The sequence below is a fragment of the Centruroides vittatus genome, unplaced genomic scaffold, assembly GCF_030686945.1.
Source record: "Centruroides vittatus isolate TY-2023 unplaced genomic scaffold, ASM3068694v2 scaffold_435, whole genome shotgun sequence".
Classification (NCBI taxonomy): domain Eukaryota; kingdom Metazoa; phylum Arthropoda; class Arachnida; order Scorpiones; family Buthidae; genus Centruroides; species Centruroides vittatus.
In genome coordinates, this window is record NW_027122708.1 from 118,519 (window position 1) to 146,017 (window position 27,499).

The 27,499-nt window shown below is 28.0% G+C and overlaps 1 protein-coding gene across 1 annotated transcript in view; it reads left to right on the forward strand.

Moving 5' to 3' along the window:
• Positions 1-27,143, forward strand: part of LOC136989008 (growth hormone-regulated TBC protein 1-A-like) — a 34,487-nt gene extending 7,344 nt beyond the window's left edge. Inside the window, exons 2-9 of the mRNA XM_067287026.1 lie at positions 4,669-4,820; positions 7,621-7,667; positions 10,229-10,340; positions 11,010-11,131; positions 14,337-14,497; positions 19,360-19,468; positions 20,260-20,445; positions 26,224-27,143. Coding sequence (XP_067143127.1) covers positions 4,669-4,820; positions 7,621-7,667; positions 10,229-10,340; positions 11,010-11,131; positions 14,337-14,497; positions 19,360-19,468; positions 20,260-20,445; positions 26,224-26,319 — 985 coding nt within the window. The 3' untranslated portion in view covers positions 26,320-27,143. The remainder of the gene's footprint in view (positions 1-4,668; positions 4,821-7,620; positions 7,668-10,228; positions 10,341-11,009; positions 11,132-14,336; positions 14,498-19,359; positions 19,469-20,259; positions 20,446-26,223) is intronic.
• Positions 27,144-27,499: the final 356 nt, after the last annotated feature.

Here is a 27,499-nt window from a genome sequence, read left to right on the forward strand (position 1 = left end):
ATATTTTACCATTAAAAATATTTGATTTCCTATTGAAGTAACCAACGATCGCCTTAAAAATCGCATTATATGCATCGGGATTTCCTATTCATTATTGAAATGATTTTTGTTTTTTGTTAGAAAGAAAGATTACTACATATTATCTCAGTTAAAGAAAAAATTTTGTTGTAGAAAATATGGAATTAATGTTTTGAATGGATGGAATTAACAGTTTGTATTATCTGTGATTGACTGAAACTGATGCCACAATTGATTTGGTAAGCTGAGTATAGGCTATATGTAAGGATTGAATATATCATTGAACAATAAAATTAAATTACTAAATTTTTATTTGATCATTAAAATTAAGAATAAATGTAATATTACAAGATGTATACAAAAAATTCATAAAATTTTTATAACAGATTTTAAATCTATAAAATAACAATTTTATTTTTAGAAAAAATACTATAATTATGTAGACTCATTTTATATTTGTTTTATCAATAATGATGCAGTTGTTTTTGACTTGAAACTAATGCATTTTTGAAAGTAACTGTGTTATGATTCTATCTCTTAATTTTAGAATGAGCTTTTGATAGCCAGTTAAATATTAATTGAATATTTTAAATAAAATTAATCTAGGGTAATAGCTTTCTTGAAGCAAGCATCCTAACTGGCTTACTGTTGTGTATGAAAGAGACACCTGATACCTAAAAATTTATCCAAACTTTAAATAAATTTTATTTGGGATCAGGGAATCTTACATCTGGAGTTTTGTACCAAATAATTATGTATTGTGAAAACCAGATTAAAAAACCACTAATCTAGATGTTTTTACAAATTTCATGTATCCTTATGACTTGTGTGTAGAATTTGTAAGCAGTGGAATTAAGATCTTGAGTTTTATTTTTTTCTTAAAGAATAAAGTTATTGAGTTTATATATATATATATGTGTGTGTGTATGTATATATATATGTATGTTAGGCTCAAAGACTGAAATCACTCATTGAGCGAAAAAAATGACCACAACATGTTGTTGCTAATTCAAAACAGCCACAATGCGAAATTTGTGTCAAGGCTTTCATGATATTTGACCATGATGCATTGTGGTGATTAAGAAAAGCCATAATGTGTTCTTAACATTAGCAGATGCAACCATGATAGAGGATCATACGATGCACAGTGGTTTGTAACTTTAAAATATGGATTCTAGCCTCAAAACATTTATATTTACAATTTTTAATTTTCATACTTAAAAACATTTTAAAGAAATAAAATGTATGGAGAAAAATACACATTTGTTTCTTTTGTTTTGCTAAAAAGTGCTAAAGGTCTAACTACATATACTTGTAGGTGCTTGATATACTATAGGCTACATGATGAAATAAAAATCAACTGCTAAAGTTAAAAACCACTGTGCGACAGATTTATTATGGTTAAAAGCCACCCACATGTTCTGGATGTTAACTAATAACGAGGTGACGATAAGAAAATAAAACTTTCTTTTTCATTATGATTTATTTATCTTCTATCATCTTATATAAGTACATAATAAAATTATTCATCACATACAGAAATGTGACGTGGTTACTTTTCAACATTTAATTATTCATGAGAATCTGTTGCGGTGCTAGAGATTTCAATGTTTTCTAACAACTAATTTACTAAAACTGATTACTTTGTCAGGAACTTTTATTAATAAATCAGTCTTTTTTTATGAGAATCAAGAATGTTGAAGAGTTATTTTTGTTGATTGTTTTCAAACGGATTATTGACGAAAACCGAGGTATCACTGTACTGTACCTAGCATCAATCTGCATTATTTCTTTAGCTCTTGTTGTCCTATCCTAAAACCTTCCAGTTGTAGGGAAAAAACAGAATGGTTTCATGCTAAAACTTTTTCCAGCAAAACTTGTGGAGCGATGAGTAATAACATCAGAACACAGGGTAGTTTTACCCTAGATTTACCCCAAATATAAGACTACCCGAAACATTATTGAGAGCCAATACATCACCAACTGCCATAAATAATCGGGCTAACTTTTGGATATAAATGATTAAAGATTAGAAATAAATTTGGCACTTGAGATAGGCGTTAGGCTCCATCTCTTATTAAAATTAATAATTATAATAATTTAAATAAATTAGATTAAACTGGAAGAAAAGAATCGGCCCAAAGCAGGACTCGAACCCACAACTCCTGCTTACCGTGCAGTTGCGTTGCCAGTTACGCTACCCGGACCTTCGGTCCAATCTCCTCTTCCAGCATATATAAGACATAACCATCAACGGCTATTACAGTGCCGACTGGGGACACTGTGCCCATGGCCAGAAACATCCACTCAAGGCACTCAGTCCAGTTTAATCTAAATTATTTAAATTATTATAATTATTAATTTTAATAAGAGATGGCACCTAATGCCTACCTCAAGTGCCAAATTTATTTCTAATCTTTAATCATTTATATCCAAAAGTTAGCCTGATTATTTACAGCAGTTGGCGATGTATTGGCTTAATGTTATCGGGTTTAGTACGATGTTTATTTGTACATTACTGAGAGGTTGAAATTACTCTAGAAAAGGGTAATTACCTTAGAAATGGTAGCACTGGTCAAGAATGAACACAATACAAACTCTGCAAGTGTTTGCAATGTGCCCGTTGACAAGTTACAACCTATCCTTTGTATTTGTGGTTGCATCAGCTAACATTCAGAACGCGTTATGGCTTTTCTTAATCACCACAATGTGTCGTGGTCAAATATCACGAAAGCCATGACACAAATTTCACTTTATGGTCATTTTTTTCGCTTATATATATATATATATATATATATATATTTTTTCACACGCACACATACAATGTTGGAGTTATTGGGTCAATGGGATTATTTACATGCAAAGTAAGGGTGTTCCCATGGGAAGCCTGGTGTCGGGGGATCTTTGCGAAATGGTAGTCAGACAATTAGAAAACATCACTCTTCTTACCTTCCTACCCAATATGCTGCTCTATAAATGATACATTGATGACGTCATCATCCTTTGGAGGACGGAACCAAATATAGATCAATTTATTAAAGCGATGAACAAAAATCCATACGGTCTGGTAATTGAGGTGGAGCAACATAGTAACTCTAAAATCCATTTCTTGGATATAGATATCGCTTTTGAAGGGCTGAACATACACACTTTGGTGTATCGCAAAACTGGTACTGCCTCCATGTATATTCCGATAGGATCCTGTGACCCATTTCAGTATAAAATAGTGGCCTTCAGAGCTTTGGTTAAGAGGGTCTTTACGCACTCCTCCTCTCACCAGGCACTGAATCAGGAGATCAAACGTATAAACGAAATAGCAGTGGACCACGAATACACCAACCTTGTAAGTGGATTATGTAGACAGTACAGAAATAGCCAGGAACCATGTAACAATCCATCGGAGAGGCACTTAAATATTCAAGAAGACAGTACTGAAAGGATTCCTATTACTTTTAACCCACGGTTAAAATCGTTATATGCTACAATAACCAAAAGACGTCAAGTCCGTATAGCCTACAGAAGATGCTAGACCATTTTCCAAATACTCCGTAATGGAAAAGATCCTTCGAACCCAGTCAGACTACCGGGAATATACACCATCCCCCTCAGAGACCACAGATTTAACAGAGATATGGTTTACATTGGCTCCACCAAACATACAATGGGGATAAGAATTAAAGAACATAAGGCAGACATATTACACAAAAGGCTTACAACAGCTCTCTCAACATATGCCACCGATCAAGAAGTCACGGTGGACTTTAGCTCAACCTGCATTATCCTCACTACCAACCATCCGGAATATCTCAAATTATTGGAAGCTATGGAAATATACAGAGCAGGATGTAATACCACGTGCATCAATTTTAAAGAAGAATTGGCCCTTTCAGCAACATGGCAGATCCTGCTAGAAGATAACTTTTAAAAAAGTTAACATCAACATCGTTTCAAAGCGCATGCACGGTGCACAAACCGGCGATCGTTTCATTTAAAAATATGTTGGAACGTTTACACGTGGCAGAATTCGAAACACTGTTCTTTCGAAAAGGAAAATATATTCGAAATTCAACATACAGCTTATATTTATTACTACAAAGCCTGAAGAAGAGCCCAAACGGGGCTACGAAAACGTTAGCGACCCTAATATCAACCACTCTGGTTATCTGGTTCTTACGTAAGTGTGTTTTTGCACATACAATGTTCTCTTAATGTTCACTTAACATTGTTGATAGGTTCTTTGTAACTGTGACATTAAGTAACAAGACATATAATGAAACCAATTTTACCATTTTTACCATAGGCTAAATAATAACAAAATATAAATTGGTTAATGATGATCTAATTGGTTTGTGTTTGCAACCTCCAGCATTTACTTTACATCTCATAAAATCAATTTTACTGGTTATAAAGAAAATTCAACGATAATAACTGTAAATGATTACAAATATTCTTGTGTCTTTTCATAATGTTATAATGAAATGATGTTAAGTGAGGTGTGTGTCTAAACAAAACATTTTAAACAAATCATATTGTATTTTATTTGTCTTCTTAATTTATTGAAAATTAATTATATTATTGTTTACAATATATTTTGTAAAATGTGAATAATAATTGTTATTTAAAATTAATTTAGTATATTTTCTATTACAGTATTGATCCATATGGGTTTGAAAGACCAGATGATTTTGATCATTCTACATATGAAGACTTTATGGCAAGTTATTTAAGTATTCTTGCAAGAAGAGCAAAGAAATGGGAAGATTTATTAGATGCAAAGAAAAATGTAAAAAAAGGATATAAAGGTATTCAGTTCTCATAATAAAAAATTACATAATTTTTCTGTCATATTATAAAATCATTATGTTGAGCTATTTTTAATTTACAAAGAAATTAACAAATTTTTTAACGGCAATAGACAGAATAGTCATTTTATATAACTTCAGTAATTAGATGATTTTTTAATATAATAATATGAAATAATTTTGAATTTAGTCAATTCAGAAAGAGACTTAAATATACTGAACCATAAAATTTCTGATTTGATTTAAAATATGGGACAGTTAGGGAACAGTTATCATCTATGTCCAGTTTGCTCTACCCAGTATGAAGAAACAAAACCTATATGTTAATATTTAAGTTCTTACTTTTGTAACAAATAACTCAGTTAATATAAAGATAGTATAATACCTCTAGTTCATAGAAGCTTGACTTTGAGTCTTATGCTGAGCTGATCTTTATAATTTTTATAAATTATTTATTAAATTAAAAACTATTTAACTTTGAAGTTATTGAGATATTTATGTATAACTTAAATATTGCCTAATAGAAATCTTGCAGTTTGGATTTGTTTGTTTGCAAGTAATCCAGGCTCTTCATTATTTTTTACATAGAATGATCAAATAAATATTCAAAATAATTTTCAAGTATACAAATAATACTTGAAATTACAAAACAAGTTTAAAATTTAATTATTAAGAAAAAATATCTTAATTTAAGAAAGCGTATCATACTTATTAGATTTCATAACAATGGTTCTGCTTGAAATTTAATAAGGAAATTTGAAAGAATGTATTTAATATTTAAATTATCATTTAAAAATAAATTTTAATCCTTAAAGTAACTGCTTCAGTAGATCACTCAATCAACTACATACAACCTTGTACAGCAAATGTGTTTATTAAACAAATGTTTTCTGTCATTTTTATTTACCTTCATCAAGTTTGCTATTCAAAAAATCTAACACTTCACGAAACCTGACAGAAAATAGAAGAAAAAAACATTGGAACACTGAATAAGGTTTGAGTACAAAAAAATAAAAATTAAAAAACTTTTTCTGCATGTCACTACAGTGTAACAGATTGTAAAATAATTTTAATTTTTGTATTTAAACCTTGTTCAGTGTTCCAATGTTTTTTGCTCTATTTTCTGTTAGCTTTTGTAGAGTTTGATTTTTGAATAATGACCTTCAACAGGTTTGCTAAAGATGACTGAAAACCTTATTTTAATAAACATATTTGCTGCTGTACAAGGTTGTATGTAGTTGGTTGAGTAATAAATTTTCATTTTATTTATTTATTATACATATAATTGGAAGTGTCTTAAAACAGTAGATTTCCACCCCTATACAATAAACACACCCCTTCCAACTATATACCTGCAATTTACAATAAAATATAAATGAAACTGATAAAATTATACAATGTTTAAAATTTTTAAAATTATAGTTTGTAATTATTTTTACATATAGATATATTAAATTATTAGGAATTATAAATTACTCATGCTACAATATTAAATAAATAAGTTTTGTAAAGAATGCATTGACACATTTTTCTTATAATGCAGAAAATCATAATGTAATAGCTGTTCATGCTCAGCATTAAGGCAAAAATAAAATCTATGGGATATAGATAGGTGGTAATTGGGAGTGTACATACATGATATATTATATGTTCTTCTAGGGGATGTTCATAATTTGAACCAGCAGTTATGTATTAAACTGTTAAAATACTTAGAACACAAAATATGGTCAAAATATTTTATTCTTTAAGTTCAGGTAAGCCTTATCTGAAGAACAATGTCAAGATTTTTAGTATATGGCAAATTATGAAATTTATTTAACAGGAAGTAGACTCTGAATTTCTTTATTAACTTTATTAAGATGCAAAGCTGCAGTCATTGACCTGATCATATGGGCAAACAGTAATCTATAATAGATTGAAAATTTGCAAAGAAAATATTTCTTAGAACTATTTTAGAGGAAATTGTTTTGCAGAATTGCCATAATATCCCACAGTGAATTGCGAAGAATTTATCTTGTCTATGGGATGTTTAAATGTCAATTATTATCAAATATCATTCCTAGGTATACGTGTTTAAGTATCTTAAACCATGAGTGTTAATGTTAAATGCAGGAAGATTTGAATTTTGGATCAATGAGTAACACATTATTATTGTTTTTTGAATATTAATTTTTAAGTTAGATTTGGAAAATGCTGAGGATACTATATTTAGATCAAATTGTAAAACAGAAGGATTTGGATTTAATAATTTAATGTCATTTGCATAAGCAATCATTTTCAATTTCATATTATTTAATAGGTTGGTGATGTAAAGTTTAAAGTTTCATTTAAAAGTTATATCTTGATAGTTATGTGCTTTATTTTTCTGTTAAACCTGATGTTTTATATCCATTGCACACACATAAAATTTTGATCAAAGTTTTATTTTTCTATTGTTAAAAGTGACAGTTTCTTATTTGGATAAAATAGTGTAGATAGAAATGTTGATTACACATCATATAGTTTTTTTGATTAATGGCAATAAAATTGTTAAACATTTGTCTGTCAGTATTTTTTCCATTGAAGCAGATTTATATTTCTTTCTATATTTTATTCTTATATTTTTATTTATAATGTACAATATTTTGGAATTGTTTACATATTTGTTTATTACCACAAATACAAAAAACAACAATGCAAATAAATTATTACAAATACTAATTATATAAATAATTAATTGCTAATTATTTTTTTATGAGTAAATTTCTTAAAAATTATATTTTAAAATAATAGTTCAACAATAAATTTTAATTTATTTCAGTAAAACGATATGTGAGAAAGGGAATCCCTCGGAAACACAGAGGAACAGTAAGTATCATTATACATACATGTACTGTACATTCAATAATTTCTAATAAATAACGTAAGATGCCTTAAACTGCCTCAGACATCAGCCTACCACTCTGGGGCACCTAGATCAAATCTGGGCGGTTGAAAAATCATAGAAATTTTTTAGAGAGGTATGCTGTGCTGGACATGTCAGACCCTGTCACTCACCAATCAGCCACTCCATTCCTGGTAAATCCCATAATTAAAAGGCTCTTTCCGTGTCCACAGAGTGAAAATAATCAAAAAATGAAAAAAAAATTCTCATTCAAATTTTATAAAGCATGAAAAAAGTTCTTATTAAGAATAGGAAATTTTTCTGTTGTTCACAGAAGTCAGTGTTCACTTAATCAAGATAGAAATATATTAATACTTCTATTGATATGCAGACATTTTGTCTGCTAACTTCAAGTGTTTCCTGAACCAACATTTTACTGTATATTTAATTATTGTTGCAACTTGCAAATTTGTGTTTAAACTAATAAATTTACATTATTAGTTCTAAACAATCTACATCTTAATAGCTAGTTAAAAATTGTTTTTAACTAGTTATTAAGCTAACAAAATTTAAGTAAATAAACTTTAAATTTGAATGCTTTTTGTTCCAAAGCCTGATGATAGCTATATAAGCCTGTATTTAAACTTTGTATCAACTAGTACAAATATTTGTATTAAAACTTTTACTTAGATTAACAAAATGCAGCTTGTTTATTACTGAATACTAGTTGGAGATCACAATTTTAATATTTTTTATTCTGAATTAATTTTTAATTTGGTATAGATTATTGCATCTGATTCACAGGAAAGATATTTAAAATAATAAATAATAATAAATACAAACAAGTCTTAACTAACAGGAAATGTTGCTGTTTTTTCTTCTGTTATTTATATAATCAGTTAATTCATAAAGTTATACTTTATTGAAGTCTCATTTAAAACAAATAAATTTAATTTAATCATTTAATCTAAAACTTCTTGAAGATCACCACTTTAAAACTGTAAAAATATTGAGAGTAGTTTTGTGAAAATCTGAAGTTGGGAGAATATTTTTTATTTAACAAATTTACTTTAAAATATTAAATTTTGATAGAGATTTTATCTACAAATTAAGTAAATGGGAACTTCCTTTTGTTTTCGAGATTACGATACTCAGTTCCTCATAAAATAATATGACTTTATAATGATAAAATCACATTATTCTTCATCATTTTATGTAAACTCTCTCTTGTTGGCATAAACTTTAGTAGAGGTTTAGAAGTAGATATCCACACATTTGATTGTTAAATTTAATCATTCCTTTATATCATAATCTCCATGTATCAGTATGTAAGATAGTTATAAGCTCATTTAATAAATAGATATATTCCTAATGTACTGTATCTGTCAGTTAATTCAAGGCCTAACCCAGGGGTGGCCAACAGTTTTTGCCCCCGAGCTGGATTGGAAAGAAAAATTCTTTCACAGGCCGGACGAAATATTAAAACATGTTAAATAACAAGTTCCTGATACATGCGCAATGTCATTTTACGATGTAAAGAAATGTACGAGCAAAAAAAAAAGGTTGTTAGGCAGGCAGTGCCGTGCGTCACAGGTCAGCATAAACAGAGTGACATGGCGGAATGGCAGATGAGTTTCAGTGAGTGTGGGGGTCTTTTGTTCTTCAAATAGTGTAAATTTATAACAGAGGAATGCAAAAGTTGTAAATCTCTACAATGGAATTTTTTCAAAACATGAAGAAGTATTGCAAATCCATTCCACCAATTATTGGAAGTTAAGTAGTTAATTTTGAAAAATTAATTGTGGCCGGATAAACCCATTATGCGGGCCATATGTTGGCCACCCCTGGCCTAACCCCATTGTCAGCCCACGAACATGCACAAATCATATATGATGATTCTTTTCAAATTCCATTCACTTGAGATTATTTCTTTAGCCACTCGAAGAAATTAGATAGAATTGTGAGTTGGGACACAACCAATTTTAATCCTAACTGGTGTCAGGACTGACTTCTAGAGATCTTACTGATTCTTGTCCATCTAGTGAGATAAGGGCATACCAGAAACCTGGTCTCTCAGTTTTATTTAAAGCTATATTTTGAGTACCTTAAATAACATGTAAAAAATGATTTGTCAAGTAAAATTTATAGTAGCTAATAAAATGAGAGTATAAACACTCTAATTTTATCATCTAAATAAATAATAATAATTAATAATAATAAAACGAGTGTATTTACACTAGAAATATTTATAACCTCTTTTATTATTATATAGTAAACATTCACCCTTTTTTAAACTAAACTGAAGTTAAAAAAATATATTTTAATATTTTCACATTATTATTAAATAGTTTTTATTGAACTTAATGAATTTTTATTATAATAATTGGTAGGGTAATTGTAAAATATTAAATTTATTTATTTATTTATTTATTTATTTATATTTTTTATGACAATTTAACCACCTTAGGTGAAAATATATAGTTTGATTATAGTTTTGTATGTTTGAATATATTTTAAAATTTACTAAAAAATATTTGAATGATAGATTTGGATGGCTGTAAGTGGAGGACAAGAGCTTAAAGATCAAACTCCAGATTTATATTCTTCATTACTTTCAGGCCCAAAAAATTCAGAACTTATTGATACTATTGAATTAGGTAAGATTATCTTAAAACTTATTATTTAAAAAAGTGACAGTATTTTATAAATATTTTAAAGGTTTTTATGAAATAATCTAAAGATTTTTGAATACAATTGTTTAATGGTTTTAGTTTAGTAATTGTTTTTGTATCATTTTCAAAACACACATTTCAAAGATTTATCGTAACATTTCATATCAAGAAAAACATTTTTAAGAAAAATAAAACAAATCTCATAATATAGTAATTCATTAAATTGTAACATTATGAAAGATCTATTAAAAATAACAGTTATAAATCTTTAACATTATTTAAACAGAATGAAGTTTATGCTTAAAATTTCTTTAATTTTAAGACCCTGATTTATTTTTATATATCAAATGTATAATAATTATAACAAAATGTTATGAATATTATAAATTTCTAGAAATAAAATTTAGTTCACTAATTAGCAAACATTTTATTTTTTTTATTAGTATTCTTTATAATTGCTTTTTTTATAACTTTTTTATAACTTTCAATTGCTTTTTTAAAAAATTAGTGATTTATTCCATTTAGTTATTATCTTCATAATTTAAATGGTAAACAACTTTTTAATAATACTGTAAAATAATTTTATCTATTAACCAGAAACTAAATTATTATGATGATTTTAATATATTATAATTAAACTTCATTTTTTGTTAGATATACCAAGAACTTTTCCTGATAACATTTATTTTAAAAATAGTCCTGATGGTAAAAGACAGCTCTTGTTTAATGTACTTGTTGCATTTGCTCATCAAAATCAAAATGTTGGTTATTGTCAGGTAAGGAATTATTTATGTAGACCAGTGTTTCCCAACGTGGGGCCCATGCCCCCACAGACGGGCAATTTGATTGTTAAGGGGGGCAATTCGAAAATGGACTCATCTAGAGTTTAAGTTAACTGTATAGCTGCCTGTATGCCATATTTATTGTAAATATTGATTTAAGTTAGTTTTAATTTTATTTGTTCTTTGTTTCCCTTTTCTTCTAGAACTTCCCGTTATAACCCTTTTCCCTTGGGGTGGGATTAACAATTCTGGGAACCACTGAGAACAAATAGATGAACAAAGCCCTGAGGCCGGTGAAAGAGGAGAAAGGACATTCTTTGCCCAGACCTCGAGGTGGGCAGACATGAGTTGTGGTGTTCCAGGTCACGTTTGGCAATGACTGGAAAGTGCAAAAGACTGATGAAAGGATTGGGTTTTATTGTGGTTACAATAAAACAGTGTGGCAATTAAGTGCAAGAAAAACTTCAACGAACACGACAATGAGAGACCTTCCAAAAGAGTTCAATGTATATGTTGGGGGGCATAAGAACTTTAGAAAGGCTTAGGTGGGGCATAGCACAAAAAAGGTTGGGAAACACTGATGTAGACAGTGTCATACAGTATGTATCATGATTACCTTCTGCAGTAGAACAATGTCTGCCATAGTAAAATCAAATGAAATTAACACAACAAATTATGATCTAACACTATTCCCTAAAATATCAGTATATGAACATTGGAAAACTTATTTATAGATAGTTAAACAAATAAGAAACTTAGATTAAATTTTAACTGGGTGGTGATAATGCAGAAATTAATGGCTAAATAAATTTTGTTATCAGAAATTGCTAGAGTTGTTATCATCTCACAATAAATATAATAATTAGATCATTTTTTAGATTAGAATAACAAATAATTTAGAAATACTTAGATGAAAGATAAGCTTAGTTTAAAATTTAAATTTGCAATTTCAACAAAACCAATTTAACTGTCCAATTATTCTTGTATTAATCTTCTAGGTGGATATCCAATTAATATATTGTGATTCAGCTATATTCTATTACATTTTTATTCCTTGCCCTCTGGGCACTAAGACAGCCTTTTTATCAAATCCACAATGGGGTAGCCAGATAGTAAGGGATGGGGCCCAATATATTTAGATGGATGCACTGAAAAATTTTTGGTGTTTTTTGACCCATCTGGATTTTATCTTGGGTTCCCAGAGCAGTAAGCAACCATCTTAATCACTTGGCTATCCAGCCATGAAATTGATAGAATATATTTATTTTTTACAATTAAAGTAGGAAATGTCACATGTATGATGAGATTTCCTTCCCCTGTTTAACAATAGAACTTGAATACATAGAATAAAATAAAACAAAACTGTAGGCTTTGTATTGTCATTATTTAATCAACATTGAGGATATTAGGCATTTGAATTTTCTTTTTGTTATGTTAGAAATAATCTTTTATGATTATATGTTAAAACCAGATTGATGTTTAAAAGATTTGGGTGATTTAGATTTGAAGATGTGAAAATATTTGGAAAAAGCTTGATTTACCCTGGATGCAAATGGCATGAAACCAAAGAAAGCAAACAGATCAAATGAAGTGAGTAAAGTAAATTTCATTCATGTTGCAATCAGTGGTAAGCATGGTTGTGATTTGTAGTTTCGCACTTTTACCAATAGATGACAATTCAAAAAATTTGATATATATATTGCAGTTACCACATTAACATTTTTCTTTTTGTTTACTGTGTTGTATAGGCGACCAAAATTAAATTATATACCACTATTTTATTTCAATATGGATCTTTTTAATTATTAGGTCCATTTTTTTCCCTGCTGAGTCATACTTGTATTTGCCAATGTGCCCTAGCTGTTGCTACTTCCTTTGGCTGACATGAAAATTTTTAACTGGCTTTGCAAGATTATGTATGCTCACATTTCTTTGATAGCTCTCTTCACTTAACATCTTGTGCTATTTGCATCCAGTGTTAATCACACTTAACACAACAGGAAATGAACCTAACTTTATGCCTGTGAAAGTTATAAATTCAAATCATGCTCTAAGCTGATATTTTCTCAGGATGTTTGAAAATAATTTATTTAATTATTCTCAAAATTATCTATTAGTGAATATTATTTTCATCTCCAATCTGGCCATTCAGTTTGTTACTTGACCATGAATTTTTGAAATTAGCAAATAAATACTTATAAAAAATGCAACATCTTGGTTTCTTGTGTTCGAATCATTGTGTTGTTATATAACACATTTATATTGTAAAAAACTGAGTTAATTCTAAATAAAATCTTATTTTTATGTATTAAAATGATATTTTATAGCTTGAAAAACACTTATCTTTTATTAAACTATTATTTTTGTTAGCAAATGAAATAGATTTTATCTATCCAACATAGATAAATAAAAGAAAATAACATTATTTTTTGAGTATATTGTAAATAACTTTAAATATGACAATGATTTTATTTTGTAATATACATGTTATTAAATTATTAGTATATAAGAATTTAGACTATCTCTACCGGTCTTTGATATGCTTAGTAAATACAGGATTTTTTAAAATGAATTCTACCATTTTAAATTACTATAATTATGTTAATTATTATTCAAGAAGTATGTGATGTACACCAATTGACAGAGTAACTGCCTAAGTTTCATTTCCCATCTGTATATAAGATATATAGTATAACAAGATAAACATCTTGTTATACTACCTCTAGGAAGCACTGTAAACAAAAATGACAACTCCACAATATAGAAGGCATTGTGTTCTGCAGTATGCAAAGTGAGAATCACTTATCATTGTGCAATATGAGTAATCTGCAGGAGCTTTGGCTGCTCTGGGAGGAGTGACAATGGATATGCTGTAGCAAGTATAGGAAGAATTTGAGTATTGGTTGGGTGACATGAAGTGCACACACATTGAAAAACTGTAATGGACAAATGTGAAACTTGTACATTAAAACATTGAAAAACTGTCTATTATAATGTTCTCAGATAATAATTAACACAATTACAGCAATTAAAAATGACAGTATTCTTTTTGGAAGACACTGTATTAAGTACTATTATCCCAGCTTCAATTTTGTGTGTTTGTGCTTTGATAGGATATTTATATTTTCGTGATGATTGAAAATATTTGTTTATAATAATAAATACTTTATTATTATTATTATTTTTTTTTTTTAAATAGGGTTTAAATTACATAGCTGGAATACTTTTGCTTATAACAGAAGATGAAGAAATAACATTTTGGTTATTAAGGATATTAGTTGAAAACATTTTGCCAGACTATTATACCAAAGAAATGATGGGTTTAAGAACAGATTTAGAAGTTTTTTCTGAATTAGTTAAGTAAGTAATTTGCCATTTTTAAATTAAATATTATTTATAATAATAAAATTTTAAACTTGTTAATTAATTTTGAGATTTAAATGAATTTGAATTTTAAACTGTAAAAAAATAATTTGGCTTAGTTGTAGAGATAAAAAAAAACAAATTATCAATATATTTTGTGTAATATATTAGACAAAATTTATTAATTCCAATTTAAATTTCATTATGGTATTAATTACTAATAATAGTTAATATTGTTACAATTAATATTTTTGTGAACTTTATTTTATGTGGTTTGCAATGATATGAACTATTTAAAATTGTTGTTGAATAAAAATTTAATAAGTTTTACAAAATTATCAGAAAATGAAAATTGTTTAAATGACATAAAAATAAAATTAGAAGACTAAATTATTAAAGATTTAAATCCAAATATAGTATGAATTTTGTCTGAAAAAATTTATATACTGACATTGGTATCCTATATTTGACATGTGATGGCAAATAGGATACGAATGGCTAACACTTTACCAAAACTTAAAACCTTAATTTTTTTATTCTTATTAGTTTTTAATTAAATTTTGTTATGTTTATTTTACTTAATTCTATACTGTTAGTGTCCTGTAGAGTGGGATGGATAAGAACAAATAAACCCGTACTATATTTTAATTTAGTTATCCATTTTTGTATTTTATTTATTTGATTTAACCACATTTTATATATGTTGTGAATATCTTCCATATTTATTTTAAATTTAAATCAAAACTTTTATCACAGACATTCAAATTCTAGCAGTAACTATGCATTTATGTTTAGAATGTGTTCTTAAGTTCTGTCAAGGTAAAGAATTTTTTTAAATCACTATTCAAATTTCATGTGTTTTTTGTTCACCCAAGGATGGCATTTTGAGATGTTGAAAATACTTGCATGTATTCAATTTGTCAAGAAAATAAATTTAATGCCAAAAGACAGTATATTTCCTCCATAAAAGTTATTTGATAAAGTTTTTTTTTTGTTTTTAAAATTTCTAATAGAAACAAAAAAAGAAGAGTCAAAGAATTTAGTTTAAAATACAGTATTTACTAGAAAAAATTCAAGTGTTAAATAAATGTACTTAAATAATGGATGAAAATGGTCATAAAGTAATGATAATATACTTATGTAATACATTATTTTTGACTCCCTTTATAAATCATCTTTGACACACCTTCAATGTTGCCAGATGGCATTGAAGATGTCAAGATGTGAATTGAGATGTGAATTCTTCATCAGCAGCTTTGAAATTCTTCATTTGATTTCATTTTTCTTCATTTTTACATATTTTAGAAAGGGCAGTTATAAAAATATCTGTTTTTTGTATTAGTTTTATAAATTTATGTATCAAAATAAATAAAAAACTAGAATATAACCTATTTGAATGTGTTTTAGAAATAATAAAGAATTTACTTTTAACAAATAAGGAATTTATTTATACTATAATAAAATGATCTAAAAACAGAAAATGATGAACCAACTAATCCTCACACTATGCTATTAGAGAATAATTGGAACTAAAACGCTATATAAATAACATCGCTAGACCCAATATACTATAGTATATCGGGTCTAGCGATGTTATTTATATATGCCTTGCCAGGGTTTGCAATGGCCAGTTGTGAGTGCCTTGGAAGATGTTTACAGGACGTGGGCACTTGATGTGTCCCCAACTGATGTTGTAATAACCGTTGATGGTTATAACGTTAGCTTGTATGTGCAGGAAGAGGAGATCGGACTGGAGGTCTGGATAGTGTAACTGGCAATGCATCTGCACAGTAAGCAGGAGTTGTGGGTTCAAGTCCCGCTTTGGGCCAATTTTTTTCTTCCAGTGGTTCTAAATTATTTAAATTAATTAATTAAATATTATAATTATTAAATTTAATAAGAGATGGCATCTAACGCTTCCCTCTAGTGCCAAATTGGTTGCATAATTTATTTAGTATTTAGCCATATCTAGCCCAATAGTATTCAGCATTTGGTTGGAGTCTAGAACTAAAACTCACTAAAATGTGTAATTAAGTTAGGATTGTACCAAAAATTTCTATTTTTAAAAAAGAGGATGAAATAGGGATAAAGAAAGTATGCAGAATAATGTTATAAAATATAACATATAATATATGATATATGGTAATATGTATTCATTATATTTGGATTTATTATTAAATTTTCTGTAATTGCTATATACTTAGTAAGTAATGTCAGGGTTTGCTCTGGAAAATTTAAAAATATAGCCAACCATTTGCCACTTTTAAATTGTTTACACCACTTCAAATTACTTATCACCAACAGTTTTTCTTACTTATTAATGCAGATGCTGGTAGCCTTATCAGTTTGGTGTCTGGAAAGCAAAAGTAACATATTAAACTATCACTTACAATGAGAGGATCATACATTTGAGTCTCTGATTCAAATGAAATCTAGTGAGCATGTAGTCTTAAACACAAATAGCTCCTTGTCCAAATAATAGGACCCACTTCTCAAGCATTTTCCAAAAACATGCCTCTGAAAATTTAGTGTTTAGTTAATAAGTCTTTGAAATTTCCATATCTCTGAGCAGTGATAACTGAGTGGATAGGATACTATGCACTAGAGCTAGATGATATAGATTCGAACCTTTGAAATTTTAGTTTAGTTTTGTTTTTTAATGTGTAACTTTATCATTTTACTGCATCATTAGCATTAGTATTACTATTATTATTCCTCACATTTAAAGCTTATAAAACAAGATTAAAAATTGTGACATCATTTCTCATTTAGCAAAAACAAGTCTTGTAGTTTTCACTCTTATAGCTTCTAGTCTTTTTTCTTTTTAGGATTTTATTCTTTTATAGCTGTGCATTTTTTGGCTATTAATTTGAACTTATCATACCATGATTTCTTAACTTGTTTTTTTCTTTTTACTTTATAGTAACTTTAAACTGTAATATGTACATTTTGGGTTTTTTTTACCCTCCTTCAGTTGTATTATTCAAATGTAATGCTCCAACTGAAGAAGGGTAAAAAATACCTGAAATTAATTAGCCAAAAAATACATAGCTATAAAATAATAAAAAAAGTCTCTGTAGATTAACTCTCTTACATTGTTAAATAAAATTTTTATTTCTTCATATTTATTTTAAGACATGGTGGTATTGTGATATTTGACATGTAACAAACATAAGCGCATGAGAAAATTGTCCATAATATTAACAATTAAAAAAATAAAATGCTGTGACTATGCTATCCTATTTTCATATCATTTGTCTTTTTCATCCATGTGCAGTAATGTCTGAAGCTTATTCGCTTGTGAGGACATAGTATGTAATCATGAATGAAATTATGTGAAAATAAATATGATGAAATAAAAGTTTTATTTAATGACATAAAAGAGTTAAATCTACAAAGGCTTGTTTTCACTAAACAGGAAATGATGTCACAATTTTAAATTTCTTGTTTTATATGCTTTAAACATGAGGAATAATAATAATAATAATGATATGGTAAAATAATAATGTTATATAAAAACAAACAAAACAGAAATAAACTTCCAAAGATCGAACATACATCATCTAGCTCCAGTGCGGAGCATTTTATCCACTCAGCTATCACCACTTGGAGACATAAAACTTTCAAAGACTTAAAAGCTAAACACTAAATTTTCAGAGGTTCTTGGATTCTTGGAAAATACTTGAGAAGTGGGTCCTATTATTTGGACAAGAACTGTTTGTTTAAGGCTACTTGCTCACCAAGTTTTGTTTAAATTGGAGAATTGGAGACCCAAATGTTCAGTACTCTTCTTGTTAGCTATAGGAATCATTTTGGGATAATTTTTTAATGAATAACACATTTGATCACAGTGTTTAAACAGTATTTCACAAGTTCTATCATGTCAAAATTTTTGTTTTAGTCTACTGAAAAAGATCAAAGTTGAAAAGAGACATCCCAAATTTTCTGTCTGTCAATAAAGAATCCCCAATCTGGAAATGCTGGGCAGAATTGCATAAAACTGCCTTCAGTTCTCATCATCACTTCCTTGTTTTCTGCCTGAACTGTTGATGTCATGAAATCACTAGATGTGTAGTGTATAGGACTCCCATTTTGCTGTTTTCCCTGAAGTGTGATTTGTGATTCAGTTTCATACTGAATGTTGAAACAAGTTGATTAGGATTTTTATCGCCACTTGTTATTGCCAGTATTATATTTTTTATCACCACTTTAATAAAAATATTTCCAAGTGGTGATTTTGGCACTATGCTGCACGACTCCTGAAGATATAAGTATTTTGATTTGAGTTTTATCTTTGCATAATCCATTAATACTAATCCAATGTGAATGACTAAAACTTAAAATTATCATAAAATAATTTATTAATTTATTGCAAAACAGTAATAAGTTTATTACTTAAGAAAATTAAATCATTATCTGAAATAGAATAACTTGTAAATTTTTTATAAAATCTCTATTGGATCTAAATGATTTCAGCATATTTGTTATACAATAAGTGTACTTATATGAAGCATCATACTTTATTTTTGATCAATTACAAATCATCATTAAAAGTTAAAAACATTTTGTCATTTAATAACTTTGAAAATAGACACCCACAACTGCTGTAAATAATCTGATTATAATTTGGAAATATTAATTAAGAATATTATAGCCTAATTATTTACGGCAGTTGTGGAGGTTTATTTGCTATGCATTGGGTTTCAGTTGGTGTTTATATTTGAATAACTTTGAATTCTAAAGAATTTATATTATTTTAATATAAGAACATTTCATTTCATCTTTCTTTCTTTTTTATACTGTAAAACTATTAAATTATATTTGCTACTTGTGTAATAAAACTATTAATTTTTTTATAGAATAAAAGTACCTGATGTTTATAATCACATGAAATTACACAATGTTGCATGGGCTATTGTTATTACAAAATGGTTTATATGTTTATATGCTGAAGTTCTACCAATTGAAGTAAGTTTTGTTTTTTACTTATTAAAAACACTTAAACACATTAGCAACCATGTGTATCTATAATAATGCATTCATTCTTTAATTGTTAATTTTGTTTTATTAATTGCAATATGAAAACAAAACTCTGTTTTTTTAGTCAGTCATCCAAAAATTAAAATGTAAAAAACCTATTTAAAATTTTTAAACATTAAACTTGGTTAATACAGTCACTACCAATTTCACTATTGATATGCCAAAAAAGTTAATTTTTTAATTTTTTGTTTAATTATATGTATGTAAAGTGTCAAAGGAATTTTTGCTGTTATGCAAAATGAAATATAGCATGATGCTTGGACATCTATGAGCACCCCAATATATAGAAACTAAGAATGTACAGAATACTAATATAAAACCAATAGATGAAATATATTCTTTGAAGTGTACAATAAACAATAAAAATAAACGTTCTTAGGGAAATTTTATCCTTTGTTTATAAGTGATTAATATAATCAAATTTTGAGGACTCACATGAGTGTCCTCAGTATATTGGGTGAGGCAGTGTAAGACTTTCCAAGACATCCTTGGCACTGAATATGTTAAGCAAGTGATTTTCTGAATTATTATTTAAAAATTTAAATATTGTGTTTTTTATTATTAAATGTAATTTTAGTTTTATTAGTAATTATTTTAAAGATATTTTTAAAATTTAACCATAAAGATTCTAAATACAAGTTTCCTTTCAAGATTTTATTTCTTCATTGCAAATTAAATAAATATAACATAAAATTACATAATATTTCTTCTTTCATTAGACTGTTCTTAGGATTTGGGATTGTCTGTTTTATGAAGGTTCAAAGATATTATTCCGGGTTGGTATTACAATGATAATCAAAAATAAAGAAAAGATCTTGAAGGCACGAAATTTTTCTGAAATAGCAGAAGTTTTCAAAGGCATAACTCAAGAATCAGTTGTGATAGAGTGCCATTCTTTTATGCAGGTAACAAAATCAACTAATATAGTTCTCAAAAATTATTTAATATTTAGTAATTAAATTAATAATAATTAATACCTAACAACAACTGAAATTAAATTTTTACGTAAAATATTTTGTATATGTTTTGTTAACATTTTCTTTGAAATTTTATAAACATTCTGTTAGAATCTAAAATAAACAAATTTTATATGGATAAGAGGTGCTGAAATTCTGTCTTTTCTCTGTAAACCTTCCAAATAAGTATGAGAATTTCAAAAAAAAAAAAAAAAAACCAACTTCTTGCACAATCCCTGGGAAGGATAAATCAACACACTAAAAACCTTTTTTATATCCCAGTACGAATAGCTTTAGATAAAAACTAACGTTTTTGACCAAAACTTTGTCTTTGTCAGGCTATTGACCAGTATAAAATTCAAAACTGGAATTTGAACGTGTTTAAAATTATTTTAAACATGAGAATTTCAAACTTGGAAGGTTTACAGAGAAAAGAAAGGGGGGAAAACAAATTTTATGTTTTTTAATAGTTTTATTTTAAGAAAAAACAAATATATTGTATATACACATAATTCTGTGTTTACACTGTAGATACATTTCTGAAAAAAAAAAAAATCTGTCTAAAAGAACCATATAAAAAAAGATACTGAAATGGAAGATTGATTCCATTTGTCCATATGGACAGTACTTGAAAAACCAGTAAAAAAATAATACAATAAACCAATTAATATAATAGGATGTGTTCAAACAAAATAGAGTAGTTTCAATGGTTTGAGTTGATTGGGAATGAGGCAACCTCAAACTATGGAAAATTTGAAATACATGGAATATGTATCAATATATGATGGAAAACAGTAGTAAGTAAAGGTGTTAAATAATGTCATGTTTACTTTGTAATAATAAACACAACATTAAGTAATTAACACAACAATAATAATAATGCACTTCAAAATACATGATGTTTTGTATAATGGGGGCAAGTAACAACCATATCCGGAATTATCTGGCAACCATATCATATCACAATGCAATAAATTGTAAGCTGATGTTAAACCTTGGTATGCTTATAGTTTCGGTGTATGGTGTCTCATTACATACTTGATTTGAATTACCCAAATTGTAATTTTTATATGTTCTGGTTGAGTATGTGTACTTTGGTTTAAAGATGGTAGTGCCTCAAACTTTGGAGACTACTGTATTCCAATTTTAGTTAATAAGTCAGAAGAGGGGCAATTGTAAATTAGCAAATTTATTTATTGCAAAATTACAAAGACTATGCCATAAGCCAGCGGTTCCCAAAGTGTGTGCCATAATACCCTAGGGAGCCGCAGCTTCCTCACAGGGGTGCTGCAAAATATTGTAAAATTTTCATAATTTTACTTCCACTTTCAATTCAATGTGATAAGATGTGACATCTAGCAGACCTGATGCAAATCATTAAGTCAGTAATAAAGGTGGCATATAGAATCACAAAATGTAAAAAGCCTCATACCATTGCAGAAAAACTCATTCTACCGGCTTCTGTAGATATGGTGAACATTATGATTGGTGAGTCTGCTGGGTAGCAGCTTTCAAAAGTGCCTTTGTCCAATAACACTATCAGTTGCAGAATACAGCACATAGCAAAGGACCTCCAATGTTCAGTTACCGAAAAAATAAAAGGAAAGGAATTTGGGTTGCAGCTGGATGAGGACACTGATGATGATAATGATGCTCACTTGATTTGCTATGTACAGTTTATAGATAATAATAATAATAACATTGTAGAATACTTTCTCTTCTGTAAAAGTATCACTGCTGGTGCTAAGGCTCATGACTTGTTCGAGATCCTTGATATTTTTATTTCCAAAAATAATTTGGAGTGGACCAAATGCATTTGGTATCTTTACTGATGGTACTCATTCTATGTCTGGATGTTATGGCGGATTGCAAGCACTCTTTCGAAGCAAAGACTGATGCACTGTGGACCCATTGCATTATTCACAGGGAAGCACATGCATCAAAATATCTGAGTCCTGCATTGAACCAGGATATGTAGTACATGTAGTAAACTTTATAAAAATGGCCATTGAAGGGAAGAATTTTCAAAAAACTATGTGAGGATGTGGGATCTGAGCACATGTCTTTGTTGTACTATAGCACTTCAAGAAAGTACAAAACATTACCACTAGAGAGCAATGGCTCTCTCAAGGTAATGTTTTGTCTCATTTGTTTGAACTGCAACAGGAAATTTATATTTTTCTTAAAAAAAGAAGACCACAAATATGCCGAAAATATGATGATTGAAGATTTTTTGGTAAAACTAGCATACGTATGTGATATTTTTGAAAATCTGAATGCTCTGAATCTCTCCCTGCAGGAAAGTAACATGCACCTTTTAAAGTCAATTGAGAAAATTTCAGCTTTTATAAAAAAAATTAAAACTATGGAAAAGAAAAATAAATGAAGATGAAGGAAAGGATGTTTTCCCTTATTGCAACAGTGTTTGACTTCCAATGGAGTTGATTTCTCTCGAGGTATGAACTCTATTTTTGAAGAACATTTATCACAGCTTATCACCTGGTTTGAGAAATATTTTCAAAATGATATTGATAAATTTGCATGGATTCAAGATCCATTTAATGCCAGTGCTCCATCTGAATTTACTGCTGCAGATGAAGAGAATCTTATTGAGTTCTCTTGCAACAATACATTGAAAACAAAATTTAGCAGCATGGAGTTAATTGAATTACTTTGGATATCAGTAAAAGATGAATATCCCTTCTCAGCTCAGAGAATCTTAATTCCATTTGCAACTTCCTATTTGTGCAAAGCTGAGTTTGTCGTTGTGATAAAAACTAAGCATTACATGAAAATCAATGTGGAGAAGGAAATGAGAGTGGCTGTGTCCAGTTTGATTCCAAGATTTGAGAAAATGTGTGGTGATCAACAGGCTCATCCATCCCACTAATTATAATTAATTGAATTTGTTTGATTACATGTTTTATTTATTTTTTACTTAACATCCTAATTCTTTAATTAAAAAGATACTGACTATTTTGCTATTTCACAAATTGTACTTGTTAGAATTTGACATAAGGAAAATCTGGATTTAGCAAGGGCATCAAGAATCAAAAAAGTTTGGGAACCACTGCCATAAGCGATGATTGCTGACACCAAATGAATAATAATCCTATTAAATAAAAAGGTAAAAAGAAAATGAACTAGAAAGAGCATACAAACATGGCAAAAAATATAAAAATACACAGTTGTTTTAAAACAATAAAAACTTAATAATAATACATAAAAGAATTTTGTAAAATATAAACTCAACAATAAATATAATAAAATATTTTTAAATACACAATAAAAGTGTATAATTAGTTATATTAAATTCTTTTATAAAATGTTTTAAAATTTGTATTGCCTATATTAGATACAGTAGAGCATCATTTATCTGAAAGCCGATCAACTGAAAGCGTTCCAGTCGGACTGTGTCATGCTGAATTGAATGTTTTTGATACTAGATTAACTTCCAAAATATAATTTTTTTTTTTTTTTTTTTGTTTTTATATTTTTCAATATATTATGTTTGTACAAAATAAAGAAATAATTTATAACGATATAATAGCCACGATTATTATTATAAAACTTTTCATTCGGCTTAAAATCGATGAAAATTCAACGCAAAGTGACACGCAATAGAGAAAAATTTCAACGTGGGATAGGTTAATATATTTTTTTGTACATAATCAGTTATCCAAACAATCCCAGTCCCCAATTGATTTGGATAAACAACACTCTACTGTATTTCTCAACAAGATAGACAGGTGGAAATCCTGTAGGAGGAGGAACACAGTTATAGATTTAATCAGGTTGATGTAAGCAAGATCTGTTTCTGGTGTTCTTTGGGGGAATTAAACCATTATAAATTTGTAATGTAGGAGTTGATCAAAATATTTTTCTTTTGGTTTATTCAATTTTTATAAGTTTATATATTATACTTTGGGAGATGTTCTTTAAGGTAAGTTAATTTATTGAATAGTATGACTTTTTGGCTATTGATATTATCAAAAATTTTATTTTTTAACTTTCTCAATTAAACATGAAAATACTTCTAGCTTTTAAAACCAAATGGTATACAAAAACTATTCTGTATTGAAAAGATTGGTTTGGATTGAAATAATCAATGCAACATGTTGGGAGGCATCCTTCCTTGGTAGATTGCACAGGGATTTTTCCAGAAAAATGGCCTCTATTAAATATTTAGACATCTGAAAACAAAAAACTCTGTGACCAGCTGTTGGTTGGATGTGAACCTGTGAACCAATATCCATTGGCCACTGGTGGGCCCTACATTGAAATAACTTAGAAGAAATGTAATCATAAATAGAAATTGTTAAACTTTGAATTGAATTTTTTCTGACTGCTTCAATTGCAGCATAGAGCTGAAATAAAAGACTGATTTTTCAATTCACACATTCAAATAAATTGTAAAAAAAACAGTCAAATCTTAAAATTACTTGAGCATATGTAGCAGCCTTAAAAAAAGCCTATGAATTTTCATATAAAAAGCAATTTTCTGGAACAAGAAATAAATATTCATTTTAAAATTAAAATAAAATGGAAATTTTTAAAAAGACAAATTTGTTGAAATTTGTTAAATTGAAACGAACTGTGTAAAAAGAAAATTGAATTTTTTCAGGCCATGTTAAATCAAAATCATGTAAAAATCCAAGTAATAACAGAATTGGGTGTCCTTTATTATTGACAAAAAACTATAAGGAATTTAGGATACATGATGTTGACATATCTCAAATGCAAATGGGATAATTTAATCATTATAACAACTTTTTATATGAAATGAAATAAAATTCAGATTTACAACACTTGACTAATTAAATTGATTGAAAATTAGATTGCATTTCATTTTATTAAAAATGTATTTCTGATGATGAAATTAGTAAATAAATCGTATAAATCTGTTTTCCATATCTTTACAATGCAAAAATAATCTTATTCCTCAGTAAATTATTTAAAACATATATGTTACAATATAAATCATATTTATATGTACAGTACAGTACATGTATCCCTCATTGCATGCAATTTCACTTCATGCATTTTTGCTAAAGAGTCAAAATATATACTGAATGTGGTGCTGGTGACAAATCAGTGTGATATGGAGGGCAATGCATTATTTCCTAACAAAAGTGTTCCAACATAGCTACTGTTGCATGTGCTGCATTTGGATGTACAGTATTGTGGAGAAGGGTCATATCTTTAGTCTGAAATCCTGAGAACTAGTTGTTTATTGCATGATGGATGTTCATCAGGACTACAGTATATTACTCAGCAGCAACTGTTTCTCCCTGTTCTAGAAAGTCAGTAACACCCCAATAATTTAAAAAATACCATACGTATCACTTTTTAGCTAGGTTTCATTTTATTGTTATATATGGTACAATCAAAACACTTAATGCTTTTTAGAAGCCAGGATGGAAATATTTTTAATTAAGATAAATGTTTTCAAAATTTAGCCTTACAACCTCAGATTCTCTCTAAAATTTTGAAGAGGATTAGAAGCTGAATTATATCATGAAAATTATCATATCTTTTGTTTGAAATAGATTCAGTTAAAGATGATGATAAATATATTTGTTGTTTGCTTTAAGTAACAATTAATCTTACAGCCAATCATTTGTGAAAAATCTTAAAGTATCAATTTTTTATCAAATTAAAAGCAAAATAACAAAATACTTATTTAAATATATTAATATTAATATTTGTATAAAAATTATTTTTCAGGCTATATTTACTGAAACTGGATCATTTTCATCTTCATTAATTAGAAGACTAAGAGAAGAATGTCGAGCAAGAGTTGCCGAACAAAGCACAACATAACAGCTATGCACAATTACAATAATTTACCTGCCATATCATCCCATCTAGTCATTAAAATGCCATAAATGTCAAATACTACATATTATAAAGGTACTTCGTCAATGCCAATGAAACTGTTGTGCACATAGGGAAGTATTTTTAGTTGTTTGTATTTTCTACAGTTAAGCTGCAGAAATGTATATTTAAGCAATAAAAATAATGTTGTTATTGTTTAAATATTATTGAATATTAGCATAGCTAGAAATTGAAAGTAGTATATAAGACATTCTAAGAAAAAGGCAAAAAAGCTTTTTTTTTCCTCTAATGAATCCATATATGATATATGCAATATTTTAATTTATACATGCAGTATTTGTTTCAGTATGAAAGTATTGCAAATATATGATGCATTACTATAATTCTTATCGTGATTTTTTTAAAGATGAATTTGTATGTATTTAAAGGAATTTCTGCCATTGAAGTAAAATTTTTTAAATATATTACTTAGTTTTATTGGCAGCTTGGATATTATCAATTGAAATATTTATATATATATATATATATATTTTGGATTTAGTTAAGTTGGAAAAATTGGTATAAATTTGGGAGCTTGTTATACCAAAATTATATTCATTTTAATTTTTATGCATAATGAAGAAATTGTATAAATTGTTCAAAATTGCTTCCATTATGTTATGTGCATTTTCAGTTAGAAATGAAATTTTCTTTGTTTTGAAGTTTATATGAATTCCTATATATTGGAATACCAATTGATTTCTGCATCTCAGGTAAATGTTATGATAGAATTAATATCACAAATTACAAATATTGACAATCAAAATGATGTGTGAGAATTGATTTCCCATTAATGCAAATTTTAAAAATTTACTAATGTTTAAGTTTCATGTAATTCATTCCAATATTATAATGTTATAATATGCAGGATGTTTCAAAACTAAATATGCAAGAAATATTTTCATGCCTTAAGTAATTAGATAGTTGTAGAATTAACATTTTTATATGGCAGGATGTAGAAATCTTGTCAAAGATATTTGCTAATAATAATAGTTGCTAATAATAATAGTTGCTATAAGATTTATTTTCAAATGTCATTTATGATGTCTTTAGCTTTCTTTCTGCTTGAATTGTAATTTTATGTGATAATGGTATAAAGACTAAAACAATATTAAAGAATATAATA